This window comes from Podarcis raffonei, chromosome 13, assembly GCF_027172205.1.
Source record: "Podarcis raffonei isolate rPodRaf1 chromosome 13, rPodRaf1.pri, whole genome shotgun sequence".
Lineage (NCBI taxonomy): Eukaryota > Metazoa > Chordata > Lepidosauria > Squamata > Lacertidae > Podarcis > Podarcis raffonei.
The window spans coordinates 37,582,911-37,600,411 of record NC_070614.1 but is presented as its reverse complement, the minus strand read 5'-3'; the positions used below and the strand labels follow the sequence as shown (position 1 = coordinate 37,600,411).

The window sequence follows — 17,501 nt, the reverse complement described above, 5'->3', positions numbered from 1 at the left end:
ATTTATGCACTGCACTGAATTGTTTTGCGCTTTTCCTCTGTTCACTCCACCAGGCCCTTGTGTGGAAAGGTAGGATGTATTGATATATCTTTCACAGATATTCCCACCGTCTTGCTATCCACACCCCCCAATGGCCTACTTGACACCCTGGCTCCCCTTATGTCCTCTTATTCTACCTGCGAATAATGGGCCTCGTGTAAGTACTTTTCATTAGATGAGAAACCAGTGAATTAGTTCAAAGCTGAGACTTAGCTTCTGTGTCTCTCACTGGTAACTTAATTCTTCTGAGTGGAGTTTTAGCTTTGCAAGTCTCTTATCTGCTGGGGGGGGGGTAGAGGAGGAGGAGGAGGTAGTGACATGAGGAGGGGCTCTATAAAGGCTTCCAGGCAGAGGCCTTAGCAACAGGGGTGGGAGGAGGATGGGCAAGGGTGAAGGAAAAAGCTCTGCCGTGACACCTTAAGCCCATTAATTTCTCGGTCGCCAGGGGAGACGATGCTTCTCTCCGCATCACCAACGGATTTGGCAAATTGAAAAGGAAGGAGAGGCAGGAAAAGCACAAATCCCGCTTGCCTACAGTGTTGGGATACCTGCTGGCAGCTCGGTTCCTCTGGGTAGTAAAGCGCAGATGCCAGCAAAGGAGAAAAGGCTCTGACGGCTGAGGCAACGCTACCAGATTTCTGGGGAGGGCAAGACCTGATTCGTGTTTGGTGACTTGGCAGGCCCAACTTGACTCCCTCCATTGTACGCTCCGGCTGGAATTAACGTCCACTTTTCCATCAAGACCTTCGGATCGCCTTCCTAACAGAGGCCTCTGAGGTGGCCCCTTGGGATTTTCGTTGGCCTCCTAAAAGAGGGCCTAGATGATCGAGGTTGCATCTAAATCTGTTGTGCGGCAACGTCCATAATATCTAGACCACCGGCCTCTATCTAGGATCACCTCCATCCTCCTTCCTTGGCTGCAAAACCCATTCCGGACTGCTCTCCCTACCCCCATCCCTTTCCCATCCGCCAGAGCCACCACAGCTGTGGAGATGGCCTTGCATTGGGCGTTGCTCTGCCTCATCTTCTCCCCACTGATGCCGGCCACTGAATACGGCTTGCCCAAATTCATCTGCAGCCCTATGCCTCTGGATATGGACAACGGCTGCCAGTCAGCCAGCCAGCAGCGACACGGAGCAGGGGCTAACAGTGCAGGCACTGGGCACTGGGTAGGGACTCTTGAGGAAGCCAAGGAAACCATCCTGCACCTGCGGGAGACCGTGGTGCACCAGAAGGAGACGATCTTGGACCAGCGGGAGACGGTGCGGGAGTTGACAGCCAAGCTGAGCCGCTGCGAAGCCCATTCCCGGAGACATGTTGGGGAGCACCATGGTGGTCACCATGAAGAGAACCACAGCCATGGGCATGGGCATCACGAGGGAGTCCACAGAGGCCACCACGAGGGTGGGCATCGGACCCACCATGAGGATGGTCACAGGGGACATCATGAGAATGCACACCAAGGCCACCGCGAGGATGGGCATCAGGGCCACCATGAAGAAAGTCACAGGGGACACCATGAGGCTGGGCACCGAGATCCCCATGAAGGCATCCATGCCCGGGAGAACGAGTACCACCATTTTGGGCAACGGGAGCACCATGAACTACAGGTGGGGCACAGCAACCATGATGCCTTTCGCAAGGGGGCTGCTGCTGCCAACACCATGGAAGACCCACCCAAGGAGACATCTGGGGTGAACCAGATGGAGAGGATGCTGGAATCCCTCAAGGAGAGACTGGAGCATCTTCAGGTACCAAGTCTTGTGCATCAGCCACCTCTTCTCCAGAAAACTATCCCTTATCTTTCCCAGTTATGCTTTCTTCTCATATTTGTCCATCTGTTCCTTGTCTACCCAAATATTCACCACCCAAGTTTGCCTCCCATCCCTCCCTCCTTTAACGTGATCACAATAAACAACGGCAGGCAATGCTCCTTATCCCTGGTAACCCCCCCCACCTTATTTAACACACAACCCTCTATAAATCCAATGTCCAAAAACATTTCCCATACTGCCAGATACACTTTCTCGCATCAAGCTTTCCTGCCTCCTCTTCACATCTGTGAAGTGCACAAATAGATTCACATGGCTAAGTTGTCTTAGCCATTGGGATGATTTTTGGACATTGAGAAGCAAAATTTAATATTTTGACAGTTTATTTGAAACACATTATTTCGCTCAAAGAATTCTGGGCACTTTAGTTTACCCCTCACAGAGTTACAATTCCCAGTAACCCTTAACAAACAACAGTGCCCAGAATACTTTGAGAGGTGCTTTAAAGCTATAGTGAAGACACGGCCTATGAAGCTACCCCATCACTACCAACAATATCTGAATGGGGAAAACTACAAATTCAGGTCAGTCAGTACTCCCAGGGGACACCTAGCTTGCCTGTAGTACATGTGAAAAGGATCTAGGGGTCTTAGTAGACCACAGGTTTAACATGAGTCAACAGTGTGATGCAGCAGCACAAAAAGCTAATGCTATTCTAGGCTGCATCAACAGAAGTATGGTGTCCAGATCAAGAGAAGTAATAGGACTTCTGCCTTGGTCAGACCCCCCACCTAGAGTACTGTGTCCAGTTCTGGGTGCTACAATTTAAGAAGGATGTTGACAAGCTGGAACATGTGCAGAGGAGGACGGCCAAGATGGTCAATGGTCTGGAAACCAAGACTTATGAGGATGGTTGAGGGAGTTGGGTATCTTTGGCCTGGAAAAGAGGAGATTAAGAGGAGATAGGATAGCCATCTTAAAATATCTAAAGGGCTGCCACACATGGAAGATGGAGCAAGCTTGTTTTGTCCTGCTCTGGAGGGTAGGACTCAAATCAATGGCTTCAGGTTACAAGAAAGAACTTTCTGACAGTAAGAGGTGTTCAACAGTGGAATGGACTCCCTTGGAAGGTGGTGGACTTTCCTTCCTTGGAGGTTTTTAAGCAGAGGTTGAGTGGCCATCTTCATGGATGCTTTAGTTGATACCTTGCACAGAAGGGGGTTGGATTAGATGAAGCTCAAGGTCCCTTCCAACTCTACAATTCTATGATTCTATGAAATATTTTGGATCTCATTTCTTAAGGACGCCGTTGTAGACTGATCAACCTACCTACATGTCTATTCATCCATCTTCTGTAACAGAGGCCTTCATCAGGCAAGATGCTGCACAAAGCAGTGGATAAAGGAGGATATTCTCTGTCTTAAGGCAGTATATCTCCTGCTTAAGCCATATCGATCAGGTCCTGATTCTTTCTACTCTGTAAAATCTCTAGAGCTGGATCATCTGTAGCTTGGTTCTCATCACAGTTTCTATACACCTTTACCCTTTATGTCTGGCAGAAAAATATCTGAATTGACTCCATTGAAAAAAAATTGCGCTGCAAGTCATTTTTGTAGTTAAGAAAATTCACTAGGTGGATTTATATCCCAGTCATCACTTCTTGTTGCAGTCATCAAGTGAAGAGCATGCTTTTCTGGCTTTATCACATATGGTTGGCCACCATTCTTTCAGTTAAGAAGTGATCCACCCGACACCCCATGCTCCTATCCCTTGAGGGAGCCAACATCTGGCACTCCAGATGCAGATCCCATTATCCCTGACCATTGGGCTGTGCTGACTGGGGCTGATGGGAGCTGCTCTAAAACTATAGTATGGTGTAAACCCATTGTCCCTGTCCCAGTCTCTGTTGCAAGACAGAAAAGATTGCCTTCTGCCACCTTTGTATTAAACTCTCTAAAAATAGGCAGAGATTGCAACTGAGTCCCCTTTTAATCTTCTTTTCCCTAGTCTAAACATACACAGTTTCCTTCACCTTTCTTCATACTGACTAACACACTTTCTAAACGTTTGGGTGTCATGTTGCTTTCCTGCCCTCAGGTCCACCTCCCACTTTTTCCTTCCACCCCACTTTCCACAAACACCCTGTATTCCTTGTCTCTCCCATCAACATGTCTATCTCAGCTGCCGATGTATCTCCTTCAGTAAGGAGGATAGTTCACATGGTTTCTTGGAACTCCTTTTCCTAACCGCAGGGATAAATGTAGGTGAAATCTTCATTAGGACTCTGTAATGGTTTGGTGTCAGTGGTCTCTCAGCCCTTTGCCTCCTGAACTTATCACAAATTTGAGAGCCAGTGTGGTGTAGTGGTTAAGAGCGGTGGACTCATAATCTGGTGAACCGGGTTCGCGTCTCCGCTCCTCCACATGCAGCTGCTGGGTGACCTTGGGCCAGTCACACTTCTCTGAAGTCTCCCAGCCCCATTCACCTCACAGAGTGTTTGTTGTGGGGGAGGAAGGGAAAGGAGAATGTTAGCCGCTTTGAGACTCCTTCGGGTAGTGATAAAGCGGGATATCAAATCCAAACAAATGACAACTCACTCACATGTACTCTAAACAAAAACAAAAATTTTTTTTCCTTCCAGTAGCACCTTAAAGACCAACTAAGTTAGTTCTTGGTATGAGCTTTCGTGTGCATGCACACTTCTTCAGATAACAGTACCTGAAGAAGTGTGCATGCACACGAAAGCTCATACCAAGAACTAACTTAGTTGGTCTTTAAGGTGCTACTGGAAGAAAAAAAAATTTTTGTTTTGTTTTGACTATGGCAGACCAACACGGCTACCTTTCTGTCACATGTACTCTGTCTGTCTGTCTATTTCCCTCCCTCCCTATGGCCATATGTAACCAGAGACAGAAATCATCTTGTTTTGCTTTTACAAAAGTGAGGTTGGTGTAACAGAACCAACAGCTTGCACATGATACAGCACAAACAATGATTCCAGTTGAAGTCAGTTTTCTGGTTCCAGCTGAAGTCAATTCATTTCTTTTTACAAGCTCAGTCTATCCACACAGGATAGCACTCAGCTATCTCGGTACCTGCAAATGAGCAGGTCCTTTTAGAGGCATTTTGGTCTCAGCAGGAAAATGGTCTTTATGAGCCTTTATTCCCCCACACCCCAACACACAAACCTTGATTTCCCAAAGTGCATATCACACCAGCCTCCACCCTGAGGCCTACCACACCTCCCAAGAAAGGAATAACATGTCGACCAAGCTCCAAAATCGACAGCTGGGTGAAACCTTTATTGGGGACTTACCACAAGCCTTTAAATTTTCCAGACATTGTACAAAGAGAGAAGAGGCATGGGAAATAGGAACTTTATTTTTTCAGCGTTTTGAAAACTGAGACCTTGAGTGGAATTCAGTGTTGCGTTATGACAAGCATGGCAGCTTGCAAGGTGGAACGACCCCCCCACCCCGTTCCCCCACGCACTGTTCTGGGGGTTCCTTCAATCTCTTTAAAACAATATTATGGGGTGTATAGGAGGAGGAGAGAGGAGAAAGTACCATTGCACAAGTAACATATTGCCTGATTTTGTAGTGTTTCCCCCCCTTATGGATCACCATAAGTTTTTAATGAAGATCAAAGTTTTCCTTTCCCTCCCCATCCTTCCTTCTTCTGACAACAGCCGAAACTACTGCCAGGGTGGCGGCATCACTCATCTAGGCCTTAGGAATTCTTTCTGACCGTCCTTTCCTCTCAAAGGCTATTCCTCACCTCACCTTCATCGCAGGGTTGTTGAGACGAACAATAATAATACGTGATGAAGGTAAAGCCTGTACCGGCCATGTTAAATTAGGCCTCTCTCTCACCTCAGTCCACGTTGCACGTCCCGTACCTTACAATTGCGTCCCCTCATGTGGAGCAACTGCAAGATCTCCCAAAACGGCTGTCGGACGAGGGGTAACAAATAGGCCAGGAAGCTAGGAGAGAGGAAACATGCAAATGGATTTGTGGAACGCAGAGGTGGATCGATGGATTATTAGATGCATAGGAAGGTTGGAAGGAAAGCAGGATAGATGAGACAAAGGAGGATGGGGGAAAAGATGAGATGGAATGAAGGACTGGCAGATGTAACACTCAGCCCCCCACTGCAAAAAGGAACGCAGGAGGTTATTTGGTGAGGCAACAGTTTTAGGGGCACATAAATAATAATGTTTATATGATCTGAGAGAGCATCCTCCTCTTCAGGGACAGGTCAGGAGTCATTTAAGATGGCAGAATGGGTCTTGAGAACACCACAGAATGGCACTTCCATTGAAGACTATGTGCTGCCTATTCTCTTCGTGTCTCCCTCCCCACTTGCCTACCTGACCACCTGACCTGCCTCTCATGCTGTGCTCCACACCTTTCCATGCCGTCTCTCTTCACCTCCATAGCTTTCCCCTCACACACCACCTGTTAATTACCCTTCGGAGGCCATTCCTGTACAGGTCCTGCCCCTTTTTTCTCCTGTGCATATCTGGATTCCCACATTATGGCTCTCATTCTGTCTGGGGTTATATGTGGACACATACACGCCATACATTTAAAGGACATTTGCCTCCACCCACCCAAAGAATCCTGGGAATTGTACTTTACTTATCACAGAACCTACAATTCCCAACACCCTTAACAAAACTACAGTTCCCAGGATTCTTTGGGAGAAGTACTTGGATTTAGGTGTGTTTTAAATGTATGGTCTGTTTGCAGCCTAAGTGGGAAACAGGATTAATTAAGCCTTCAAAAGGGGGTGGTGGTGGGAATTGACTGGTTTGATTTTAGACAATGGACCTTTCAGATAGGAAGCCCTCCATCTTTCCCAACATCAGGGTCTTTTCCAGGGAGTCTTCTCTTCTCATGAGGTGGCCAAAGTATTGGAACCTCAGCTTCAGGATCTATCCTTCCAGTGAGCACTCAGGGCTGATTTCCTTCAGAATGGAGAGGTTTGATCTTGCAGTCCATGGGACTCTTAAGAGTCTCCTCCAGCACCATAATTCAAAAGCATCAATTCTTCGGCGATCAGCCTTCTTTATGGGTCCAGCTCCAGTAAAATCATATGGGGGTAACTTAGATGGCAGGATTCCTTCATTTCCTGGACAGAGAGGTTTAATCAGAAAAATAATACTAATAATGGAAAGTGCTAAATCTGATGAGTTTTTGGCATTTAAGATCTATGTGCTGGCTCAGGCATTTGATAGTGACTAATACCAAGCTTTTGCAGATATTGTTGTATTTCACTGCATTGATTTTAATAGGAAAATGTTTATTTTGCTGTGAACTACCCTGAAAGAAAATTACACAAAGCAGTGTATAAAAATAGTAAAAGCACAGAACAATAATAATACAGTGAACTGCCCTGAGACCTCCGGGTACAGGGCGGTATATAAATTCAATAAATACTACTACTACTACTACTACTACTACTACTAATAATAATAATAATAATAATTCCACCACACATTTTCCTGTACAGCTGAATCTTATATGTGGTAAAAATTCTTCCTAGGACATGGCAGGATAATATAGACTACGGATGGGGAGCCTATGGCCCTCCAGATGTTGTTCCTGGAGGATGTTGTTCCTGTCATTCCTGACCATTGGCCATGCTAGCAGGGGCTGATGGGAGTTGGAGTTCAACATCTATGGGCTATTGGATTCCCATCCCTGAAATAGACAATCAAGCTACTCTAGGGCACACAGCTTACACTGGGTGGGGGAGACAGTTTACCTGTTATTTATCTGGACTCAGTAGGGTACAAGTGGGAGAGTCATACAAGAACCAGGGAGACAGATTGAAGTCCCTACATAGCCACAAAGCCCACTAGGTTACAGGCCAAAGGAACCATGCCTCCCTTGCAACGTCCAACCCATCATGGAAGGAAAGACCGTAACTATCCCACCTTAGTTGCCCAGTAGGGTCAACTGGGTTGGGTGTCTGGGCTTACTTACCCTGGGAACTGAGTGGAAGGTGGGCACCAAGCTTAGCTCAGTGGCTCTGTTTCTGGGGCGTATTGTCTACAGGGAACTAAGGGGGGGGGAAGCAACGTGTCTCCACTCTCTCCCCTGCACCCCGCCAAATTGTGCAGGTTTCGCACAAGCTACAAAATGATTTTCTGTTAGTCTGCTTATTTTTCAACTTCCAGTTCAATGTGATTTGCTCTAGATAGAAATAGAACACAGCTGTACTTTGAGGTGACACTACCAAGTGGCCAAGTGCTACAAATATTATGAACACGATAAGTCGTCTTCTTCTTCTTCTTCTTCTTCTTCTTCTTCTTCTTCTTCTTCTTCTTCATCTTCTTCTAGCTGTAAAGAGTCCATTTCAAAACAGGATGACGTTTTTATTTGGTTAGAACTTTCCTTTATTGTTTTCAAATAAGAAAAATACATCCAAAATCTTTCCCCAGAACTCAAGTAGGACAGGACTGACAGGTTTGGCAACAAAGCAGCAAATAACTGAGAGGTCGCTCTGGGCGTTTTTCATGGGCACTGCCAGCTTTGGCAACCCTGTACAACCTGAGGCTCAGTAGTACTAGAGCACCTGCTTTGCATGGAGATGCCCCCGTGTACACACGATCACCTCTGAAGCACGTCCCATGCACATTATTTTCCCCAAAGAATTCTGGGCATTGAAGTTTACTCCTTAAAGAGTTGCCCGTTCCCAGCAACCCTTAGCAAACTACAGTGCCCAGAATTATTGATGGGGAGGGGGACAGAAATGTGCTTCTAATGTGCTTTCAAAGTAGAGTGTGTACAAAGCCTAAGGCTTCTTTAAGTGGATGACAGCTCTAATTGCTAGTGTTGTTGTGATTATTTAAAAGATCTTTATCCTGACTTTCCAGTGCAACAAACCTCAAAGAGATTTGTCGCTCCCATTGAAACAGTGTAAAACACCCATCAGACATACATTGACAAGGGCTAGCAGGACATGGGACATTTGTTTAGGGAGGTAATTCTATAGGAGAGGTTTTTCCACAGTGGAGGCCCTAACCTCCAAAGGGCAGGGCTATTGGGATGAGGGCCTCAGGTGAACATCCAATTGATGGGCAGCTACAAATGGTAGAAAGTGGTATTTTAGATATCCTGAGCCTAGGCTGCTGGGCCAGAACTGCACTTGCAAATCAGGATAGAAGCCAAAGTCCCTGAGGTATGAAAGCAGCTTCTGTTGTGTTGCTATTTGTTGCTATCAAAGTGTTGGCGCTGACCTTTAAAGCCCTAAACAGCCTCGGTCCAGTATACCTGAAGGAGCGTCTCCACCCCCATCGTTCCGCCCGGACACTGAGGTCCAGTGCTGAGGGCTTCTGGTGGTTCCCTCACCGCGAGAAGCCAAGTTACAGGGAACCAGGTAGACGGCCTTCTCGGTGGCGGCGCCCACCCTGTGGAACGCCCTCCCACCAGATGTCAAAGAGATAAACAACTACCTGACATTTAGAAGACATCTGAAGGCAGCCCTGTTCAGGGAAGTTTTTAATGTGTGACATTTTGATGTATTTTTAATCTTTATTGGAAGCCACCCAGAGTGGCTGGGGAAACCCAGCCAGATGGGTGGGGTATAAATAAATTATTATTATTATTATTATTATTATTATTATTATTATTATTATTATTACTACTACTACTACTATTTGTTTTGTATTTATAAAAAAAACATTTACAGCTCATATTTACAAGACCCATAATCTGGGAAACAGCTATCATAAAACCATGATTAAAAAAACAATAATGACACCCTACAAAAAAACCCCCCACACCCAAATTGCTTGATAACTAATACAAAACATGTAAGAATTTCCTACTGAAATGCATGTCAGAACAACATTGTTTTCAACTGATACTTAAGGCATAGAGAGATCTCTGTCCTCAGGCAGGTAATTTCATAGCCTAAGCCAGTGGTTCTCAAACTTTTTTCTCTGGGACACATTTTCAGAAATTGCTGATTGCCACACTGATTTTTTTAAAAAATTGATAAGAAATGCACTGGAAAACAAAAAGAAACGACTCCTAGCAGTGCTTGATTTATAACATAGAGAACAAAATACTTTCTAATATGATCACGGGGCATCCAGAAATTATAAAACAATGCAAATATTCTGCAAATAACAAAGTATATATTGATACTATACTATACTACACTGAAATGTTTGAACATTTCTTAGATTGTCCTTGAATCTTCCTGCCACGCTCTTTGAGAACCACTGGCCTGAGTCCATTTTCTTCAACTTGAGGGCTCCAGGTGTTCTTGGACTACAACTGACCATTGGCTAAGCTGGCTGGGGATAATGATCTGGGAACCCAAGGTTAAGAAACATTGATCAAGGGGCCACCACTGAGAAGGCCCTTTCCCACGCATCCGTCTATTGGCCAGTTTTTTTGTGGAGTGAAGGGAGGAATGCAAAACAGGATTCCTGTGTTTTCTCTTAAAATGTTCAGTTTTTCCTGTGGAGCTGGAGTGCCCAGAAGCTAAGAAATCCAAGATATTTTGTTTCTCAAAAAGAGCAGAGGCCTTCAAAATATGTTCTGAATAGCACCTTTGTACGTGGTTTTATGATTCTGCTTCGTACGTGATGGCTTTTACAGAAGAAGCCTTGAAACGAGGGACAGGACAGTTCTGCCGCCATCACTGTGGGTGGGAATAGAGATTACTAGAGCATCTGAGGTGTTAACCTGAGTGCAGTGACTAAAAATAATTCTGCTGCCCTTTTCCCTCGCTTTCCCCCTTCTTAATACGTAAGCAAGAATTAGACATCCAGGAACACACCAAACTGGAGGTGGGGGTATAGTATCAAAGTTGGTGGGTCTCCCAGTTCAGGCCTGTAGGCAGGGAAGGGACTGTTGAAATTGGCAGTAGTGGCTCAAGATATTTTGATTCCAGAAAAAGAACCCAAATGTCCCCCTCCCGGCCCCTGCCCTGCTCGAGAAAACACCTGAGAAAGTCTTGCTGCATCAGTCAGACACCACTTCTTGTCCCCCTCCTGGTGTTGCCTGAAGCAGTTTGTCACACTTGCTGTGCGGCAGGCCTGGCTCCGGGTAGCTAGTGCCTCAGATCTGTTGACCTGTACCTGGGAATAAGTTCCATTGAAGTCAATAAGGCTTACTTTTGAGTAGACACATGCACATGTACAGTCAACGAACTGCTTGTTTTATGTAGGCTGCGTCTTAGACAAGGCCTGATGCATTATTATTATTATTATTATTATTATTATTATTATTATTATTATTATGCCACTAGAGTGTATGGTTGCGTATACAACATACATTTAAAGCACAAATGTACACAAGAATCCTGGGAACTGTATTTTACCCCCAACAGAGCTGTAAATCCCAGCACCCTTAACAAACTGCAGTTCCCAGAATCTTTTTTAGGGAAAGAATGTTATTTAAGTGTGCTTTAAAATTTAAAGCTTAAATGTATGGTCTGTATGCAGCCAAAGTCATTTAAAGAACAACGAACAAGCAACACAGGTTCCTTCTCTGCGGCACTTAATCTAAAATTCAACACAACGAAAGTCACAGGAAGGCCATGTGTTTAGTTTGGTTATACGTTCAGCAGGGGATGAGAACTAATAGATTGTGAAGAAGGTTTCACAAAAAAGTAGCTTTCAGGAGAAGAAAGATGAGAGAGGCAACAGAAGTGTCCTGGTAGGAGGTTCTGGGGTTTTGAGGCAGCAAGAGTGAAGTAGCAGAGTTGCAGAATTAATGGTTGACATGTGCGCCTGTCTTGCCTTCACCAGCACAATCGGAACAGCTCTGTCTTCTCCACGTCCCTGCGCGATGCTCTCCAGAAAAAGATAAGCATCTTGGAGCATCAGATCCACGAGAAATCAAACACCTCTGAGCATCACACGGTGGGTGTGCCAACAGCAGCAGGGCTCAGGCACAAGCACGTCTCTCATGGGCACAGTGTTGAGAAAGGTGAGTAGCAGTCACACACCAGGTGTTGCCAGGCTCAGGGTGGGGAGAGGGAGTTTGGTCTTGAGACAATGGGGTGGAGAAGGAAGGAAGGAAGGAATCTTTAAGTATCTGAAGGGTTGTCATAGAATAAATTCGTTTTCTGTTGCTCCAGAGAAAGGGTAGTCAATGTTATTGGAGCACAACTCCCATAATTCCCCCTGACCACTGTCCATGCTGACTGGGAATTGGAATCTAAAAACTGTCAGGAGCTCGTCCTACACTCGAGTAGGATCCTGGCAGAGACACATGCCCGACTGGCATGTTCTCTCCCTCCTGGTCAATTGTTCGGGAGCTTCAGAAGCTTTCTTCAGCCTGAACATCACAGCGAACGATGCCAACAGACATCGGCACACTTAGGGATTTGCAGAGTCTGCGCAGCTTGCATGACAGACCTCAGCTACTCAGCATTTTGGCTAATCTACTTTATTTACATATGAACACACACGGCGCACTGCAACATGGCTCCCTCTCTCTCTAGCATCAGACAGCAAAGAGAAAAAGGACAAAGGACAATAGTCCCACTTCACGGAACACAGTAACACAAACATCCTTTCTGGGGGTGATGGGAGGTGTTGTTCAGCGACATCTGGAGGGCCAAAGGTTCCTGCTCTAAAATTAATTTCTTAGGCAAATAAATTTATCAGTGTGTGGACCATGGAATAAGTGGATGTCATTATTTAGTGGGATGAATCATGATCCAGTCAGAAGAGAGATGGGCGGAAGGATGTGTGGAAGGAATGACAACACAGTGGATTCGTAGATCGGTAGATCCATGGGGAGGCAGAATGAAAGATGTGGGGATGGATGGCTCAGTGACAGAACATTGAAAACATGGCTTGGTAGATAAAAGCAGTCATATGTGGCTCATTGGCAAATGCAACAAAAAGAAACATAGAATTTTTTTTTTTAAATGCCAGCTGACATTGTCAATAATATATTCCATCAATCCTAAATCCTAAATTAAATGTGTGGATCAATATAAGTAGTCCATATGTACAGATAGATACCTAAAATGAGACTGTCAATTATAAGCCATTCTTTCAAATATAGAAATGACAGTAAGATCTTCAAACCACTGAGTAATATCTGCTGAAGGCTTGTCCTTCGAACCTTATAGTATAAGGCTGTGCCCATAGCATACATTTAAGGCACATTCCCTGCAAAGAATCCTGGGATCTGTAGTCTTAGCCTCGCAGAGCTACAATTCTCAGCACTCTTAAGAAACGACAGCTTCTCGGGAGAGGGGGTGTGTGCTTCAAATGTTTGGTGTGTATGTCCATTTCATGGGCTCTCAGAATCTACTTGTCCATCTGCTGTATAGGTGGAAGGAAACTTTAGCAGTCATGTGAAGAGATATGACTGGATAGACCATGATGAATGGAGATGGACAGCTAAACAGACAGACAGCAGAGTGTGATGGATGAATGCTGTTGTTGTCCATTAATATTATGGGAATGGATAAAAAGAGTCTTTGGGGGGCGGATGCTTGATAGATAAACTGGGCAGTTAGCAGCCGATGGATGGACAAACCCAATTCCCCTCCATTTCTCTGTGTTGGCAGCTCAGTCCCACATCTCTGATCCCCTCTGTCCTCCAGGAAACAAGGTGGAGAAGCAGTCTGAGGACTTCCGGGTGGGCTTCCCCCTCCGCACTAACTACATGTACGTCAAGGTGAAGCGTACGCTCCATCACGAGATCTTTGCCTTCTCCATCTGCCTCTGGCTCAAATCCAGTTCCGCACCGGGAATGGGCACCCCTTTCTCCTACTCTGTGCCAGGCCAGGCCAACGAAGTGGTCCTCATCGAGTGGGGAAATAACCCCATGGAACTGCTGATCAATGACAAGGTATGGGAGCAAGGCCAATCTGGTAGCTTCTTGAGCTGGGTCAGATATGTTGCGAGACTCACTGTGAGACTTTTGTGGGTGAGCTAAGAGTTTGGACCCTGGGTGACAACCAGGAGGCAGAGAGGGAGGATGTGTCAGAAGGAAAATGAACTGATATTGATTTACATATATTAGTAAAGGTAAAGGTAAAGGCACCCCTGACGATTAGGTCCAATCGTGGCCGACTCTGGGGTTGTGGCGCTCATCTTGCTTTATTGGCCGAGGGAGCTGGCATACAGCTTCCGGGTCATGTGGCCAGCATGACTAAGCCGCTTCTGGTGAACTAGAGCAGCATACGGAAACGCCGTTTACCTTCCCGCCAGAGTGGTACCTATTTATCTACTTGCACTTTGACGTGCTTTCGAACTGCTAGGATGGCAGGAGCAGGGAGCGAGCAACGGGAGCTCACCCCCGACGCGGGGATTCGAACCGCCAACCTTCTGAACAGCAAGCCCTAGGCTCTGTGGTTTAACCCAAAGCGCCATCCGCGTCCCTTTTCTCACATATATATTTTTCTCTCATATATTAGTAACTTTGTATTAATGTAACATTTTTATAGGTAACGGTGTATTTTTGTAATATTTTGTCGAAGCTTTCTTTTGTTGTTTCAGTTTTCTGTACACCGCTTAGAGATATTTTATAAATATATGAAGTGGTCTAGAAATCAAATAATCAAATACGTTTGAAGAATGGCCACCATGTTCATGTTTTTCTCTGTCTTGTCTGCCTTTTGGGTTACAATAAATAAAAAAACAAAAATAGTTTTTTATGATCACTTGGGCTGGAACAATTCAGTGATGTCCTGCCAAATCTGAAGAGGGCCCAACAATAAATTAAAGAGACAGAAGCCTGCCTTGTTTGCCATTTCAAGCCTTCTGGACTGGGGTTCTGGGATATACAGAACAAAATGAATTCTTCACAAGGTAGACAAGAGGGGACACAGACCGGGGATTAAGAAATCTTGACCAAAGATTTGCTGAAAACAAGAGATGTACAGTAGCTCTAGATACCTTGACGTTTGCATTAGAATATTCTGTGAGCTACATCCTCCCGTACCCAATTCTGGTTTTGGAATAAATTGTGTCAATTGAACAAACCTTGGCCAACAAACATCCATTCATTCACAATTACAGCTACAACTCTAGAGTCCACAGCCACATCGTGTCTTTATTGGAACCAGCCAAAAAGTCCCAGACATGTGGCAATGTTTTGAGTTTCTCCATAGCTCTTCACCAGATGGGATATCACACAAAGAGACAGACAACGAAAAGTTTGAAACAAAAAGTACACAACTAGATGTTGTAGCCACGAAGTTGCCATTTCCAAGATGCAGATTGCAAGCTACACAGCTAGCTTAGTTTTAGATAAAAATCTTCACCCCACCATCCTATATTGCCTGATGAAGTGTTCTGGATAACTCAGAAGTTGCCACATTGCTGTGATTTTTTGGTTGGCCCTAATACAACCTTGATGGGAGAAAGTGAAGAGGAATTAAAGAACCTTTTAATGAGGGTGAAAGAGGAGAGCGCAAAATATGGTCTGAAGCTTAACATAAAAAAAACGAAGATCATGGCCACTGGGCCCATCACCTTCTGGCAAATAGAAGGGGAAGAAATGGAGGCAGTGAGAGATTTTACTTTCTTGGGCTCCATGATCACTGCAGATGGTGACAGCAGTCATGAAATTAAAAGACGCCTGCTCCTTGGGAGAAAGGCGATGGCAAACCTAGACAGCATCTTAAAAAGCAGAGACATCACCTTGCCAACAAAGGTCCATATAGTTAAAGCCATGGTTTTCCCAGTAGTGATGTATGGAAGTGAGAGCTGGACCATAAAGAAGGCTGATCGCCGAAGAATTGATGCTTTTGAATTATGGTGCTGGAGGAGACTCTTGAGAGTCCCATGGACTGCAAGATCAAACCTCTCCATTCTTAAGGAAATCAGCCCTGAGTGCTCACTGGAAGGACAGATCGTGAAGCTGAGGTTCCTATACTTTGGCCACCTCATGAGAAGAGAAGACTCCCTGGAAAAGACCCTGATGCTTGGAAAGATGGAGGGCACAAGGAGAAGGGGACGACAGAGGACGAGGTGGTTGGACAGTGTTCTCAAAGCTACCAGCATGAGTTTGACCAAATTACGGGAGGCAGTGGAAGACAGGAGTGCCTGGCGTGCTCTGGTCCATGGGGTCACAAAGAGTCGGACACGACTAAACGACTAAACAAGAATTAAGAGTATTACCCCATTACGGACTTGGTTTCTTTTTGACGTTTGCCTTTTACGTGTCTTGAAGTTCAGCTTGTCCTTTGGCCACAGCCTTCAGCAAAGACCTCAGAAGGGATATTGAGGCATGCCTCAGGATTCCATTAAAACTGGATCTGCAAAATATATTGTGCTCCATCCTGCCTATCCTCTCCCACTGTATTGATCTCCCTCCCAAAAACATTGGGGGTGAGGCACAGAGAGATATTCCCAAGGCTTTATAGCTGACTGGATATCAGCTATAACCTGCTTCTTCTAGTTCCAAGGCTGTGCAGGTTCAACATAGCTGGTGCCATTCAGATCACGATACACTTATTGCAGCAATACTCTTAGGGCTCAGCATATTTGCTCACCAGCTTTAACCTTTTTTCTCTGCAGGCCGCCACATTACCTCTGGCCATTAATGATGCTAAGTGGCACCACATCTGTGTGACCTGGTCAACCCGGGATGGCATTTGGGAGTCTTACCAGGATGGAGTCCGGAGAGGGAGCGGAGAGAACCTGGCTCCCTGGCATCCGGTGAAGCCTGGGGGTGTTTTTGTACTGGGCCAGGAGCAGGTAAATACCTCTCAATTATTACTTATAGAGAGCCATTTCTGATTCCTCTAAATCTGGGATGGGGAATACGTAGCTCTCTAAGTGTTGCTGAATTACACAGTGCCCCAAAACATGCCTTTTTGGGTTCTGTGCAAGCATGGCTCGGAAAAAAGTGTCTATTCTGGGTTGTGTGATCTCACACGGGTCATGTGATCTCGCGCAGGTCACGTGACTCATGCAGGAGCTCAAGCAGAAAGACGTGTGTCCTGGTTTGGGGTCTTGAGATGTTGGAAGGTGTGTTGTCATCCTTGACAGTTGGCCATGCCTGCTAGGGCTAATGAGAGCCAGAGTCAAATTCATGGAGTAGAAGGCCACAATCCCTGAAGGCTATGTTCTACCTCCACTCTCAGAGGCAGTAAATGCTTCTAAATATTACTTGCTAGAAACCACTGAAGGGGGCACTGCTTCTGCACTCAGGTCCTGTTTCCACAAGCATTTGGTTGGCCAGTGTGAGAACTGGAAGCTGGACTGGATGGGCCCTTGGCCTGGCTCAGCAGGCTCTTCTTATGATCTTATGGAGGGCCACAGATTCTCTTGCCCTGCTGTGTGTTCACTCTCTTTCCCCACTCCTCTTCCTACAGGACACTCTGGGTGGCCGCTTTGACGCCACTCAAGCCTTCATTGGGGAAATCTCAGATTTCAACATGTGGGGCCACATCCTGACACCAGGCGAGGTTTACAAGATGGCTACCTGCACCAGCTACGCCGGTGGCGACATCATCAACTGGGCTGAAGCCTCCATGGAGCTTCACGGAGGAGTAGTCAAGCTACCATTTAATGCCTGCCACTGAGAGGCTATGAAGGAAGAGGGACTTCTGGGTTCTGGAGAGGAGAGGGTGGGGCTGGGCACAAGCACCCCAGGATTTTCTGGAGGGACAAAGATACCTAGTGGTTTTTTGTTCTTTTTTAAAAAAGAGGGTAGGGTTTGGAAAATAATGGGGACCTTTCCATTTGGGAC

At 45.7% G+C, this 17,501-nt stretch overlaps 3 protein-coding genes across 3 annotated transcripts in view; 2 read left to right on the top strand and 1 right to left on the bottom strand.

Moving 5' to 3' along the window:
• The window catches only part of LOC128399909 (immunoglobulin superfamily member 1-like), a 270,931-nt gene that overhangs the window by 135,436 nt on the left and 117,994 nt on the right, over nt 1-17,501 (top strand). The gene's annotated exons all lie outside the window — the stretch shown is intronic.
• Nucleotides 1-17,501, bottom strand: part of LOC128399910 (brain-specific angiogenesis inhibitor 1-associated protein 2-like) — a 157,316-nt gene that overhangs the window by 32,797 nt on the left and 107,018 nt on the right. The window lies entirely within an intron of this gene.
• LOC128399911 (neuronal pentraxin-1-like) lies at nt 420-17,372 on the top strand. Its single transcript, XM_053361779.1, has 5 exons — nt 420-1,790; nt 11,585-11,765; nt 13,402-13,649; nt 16,325-16,504; nt 17,125-17,372. Exons 1-5 carry the CDS (start codon nt 1,032-1,034, stop codon nt 17,332-17,334), a joined length of 1,578 nt encoding a protein of 525 aa, XP_053217754.1. The 5' UTR covers nt 420-1,031; the 3' UTR covers nt 17,335-17,372.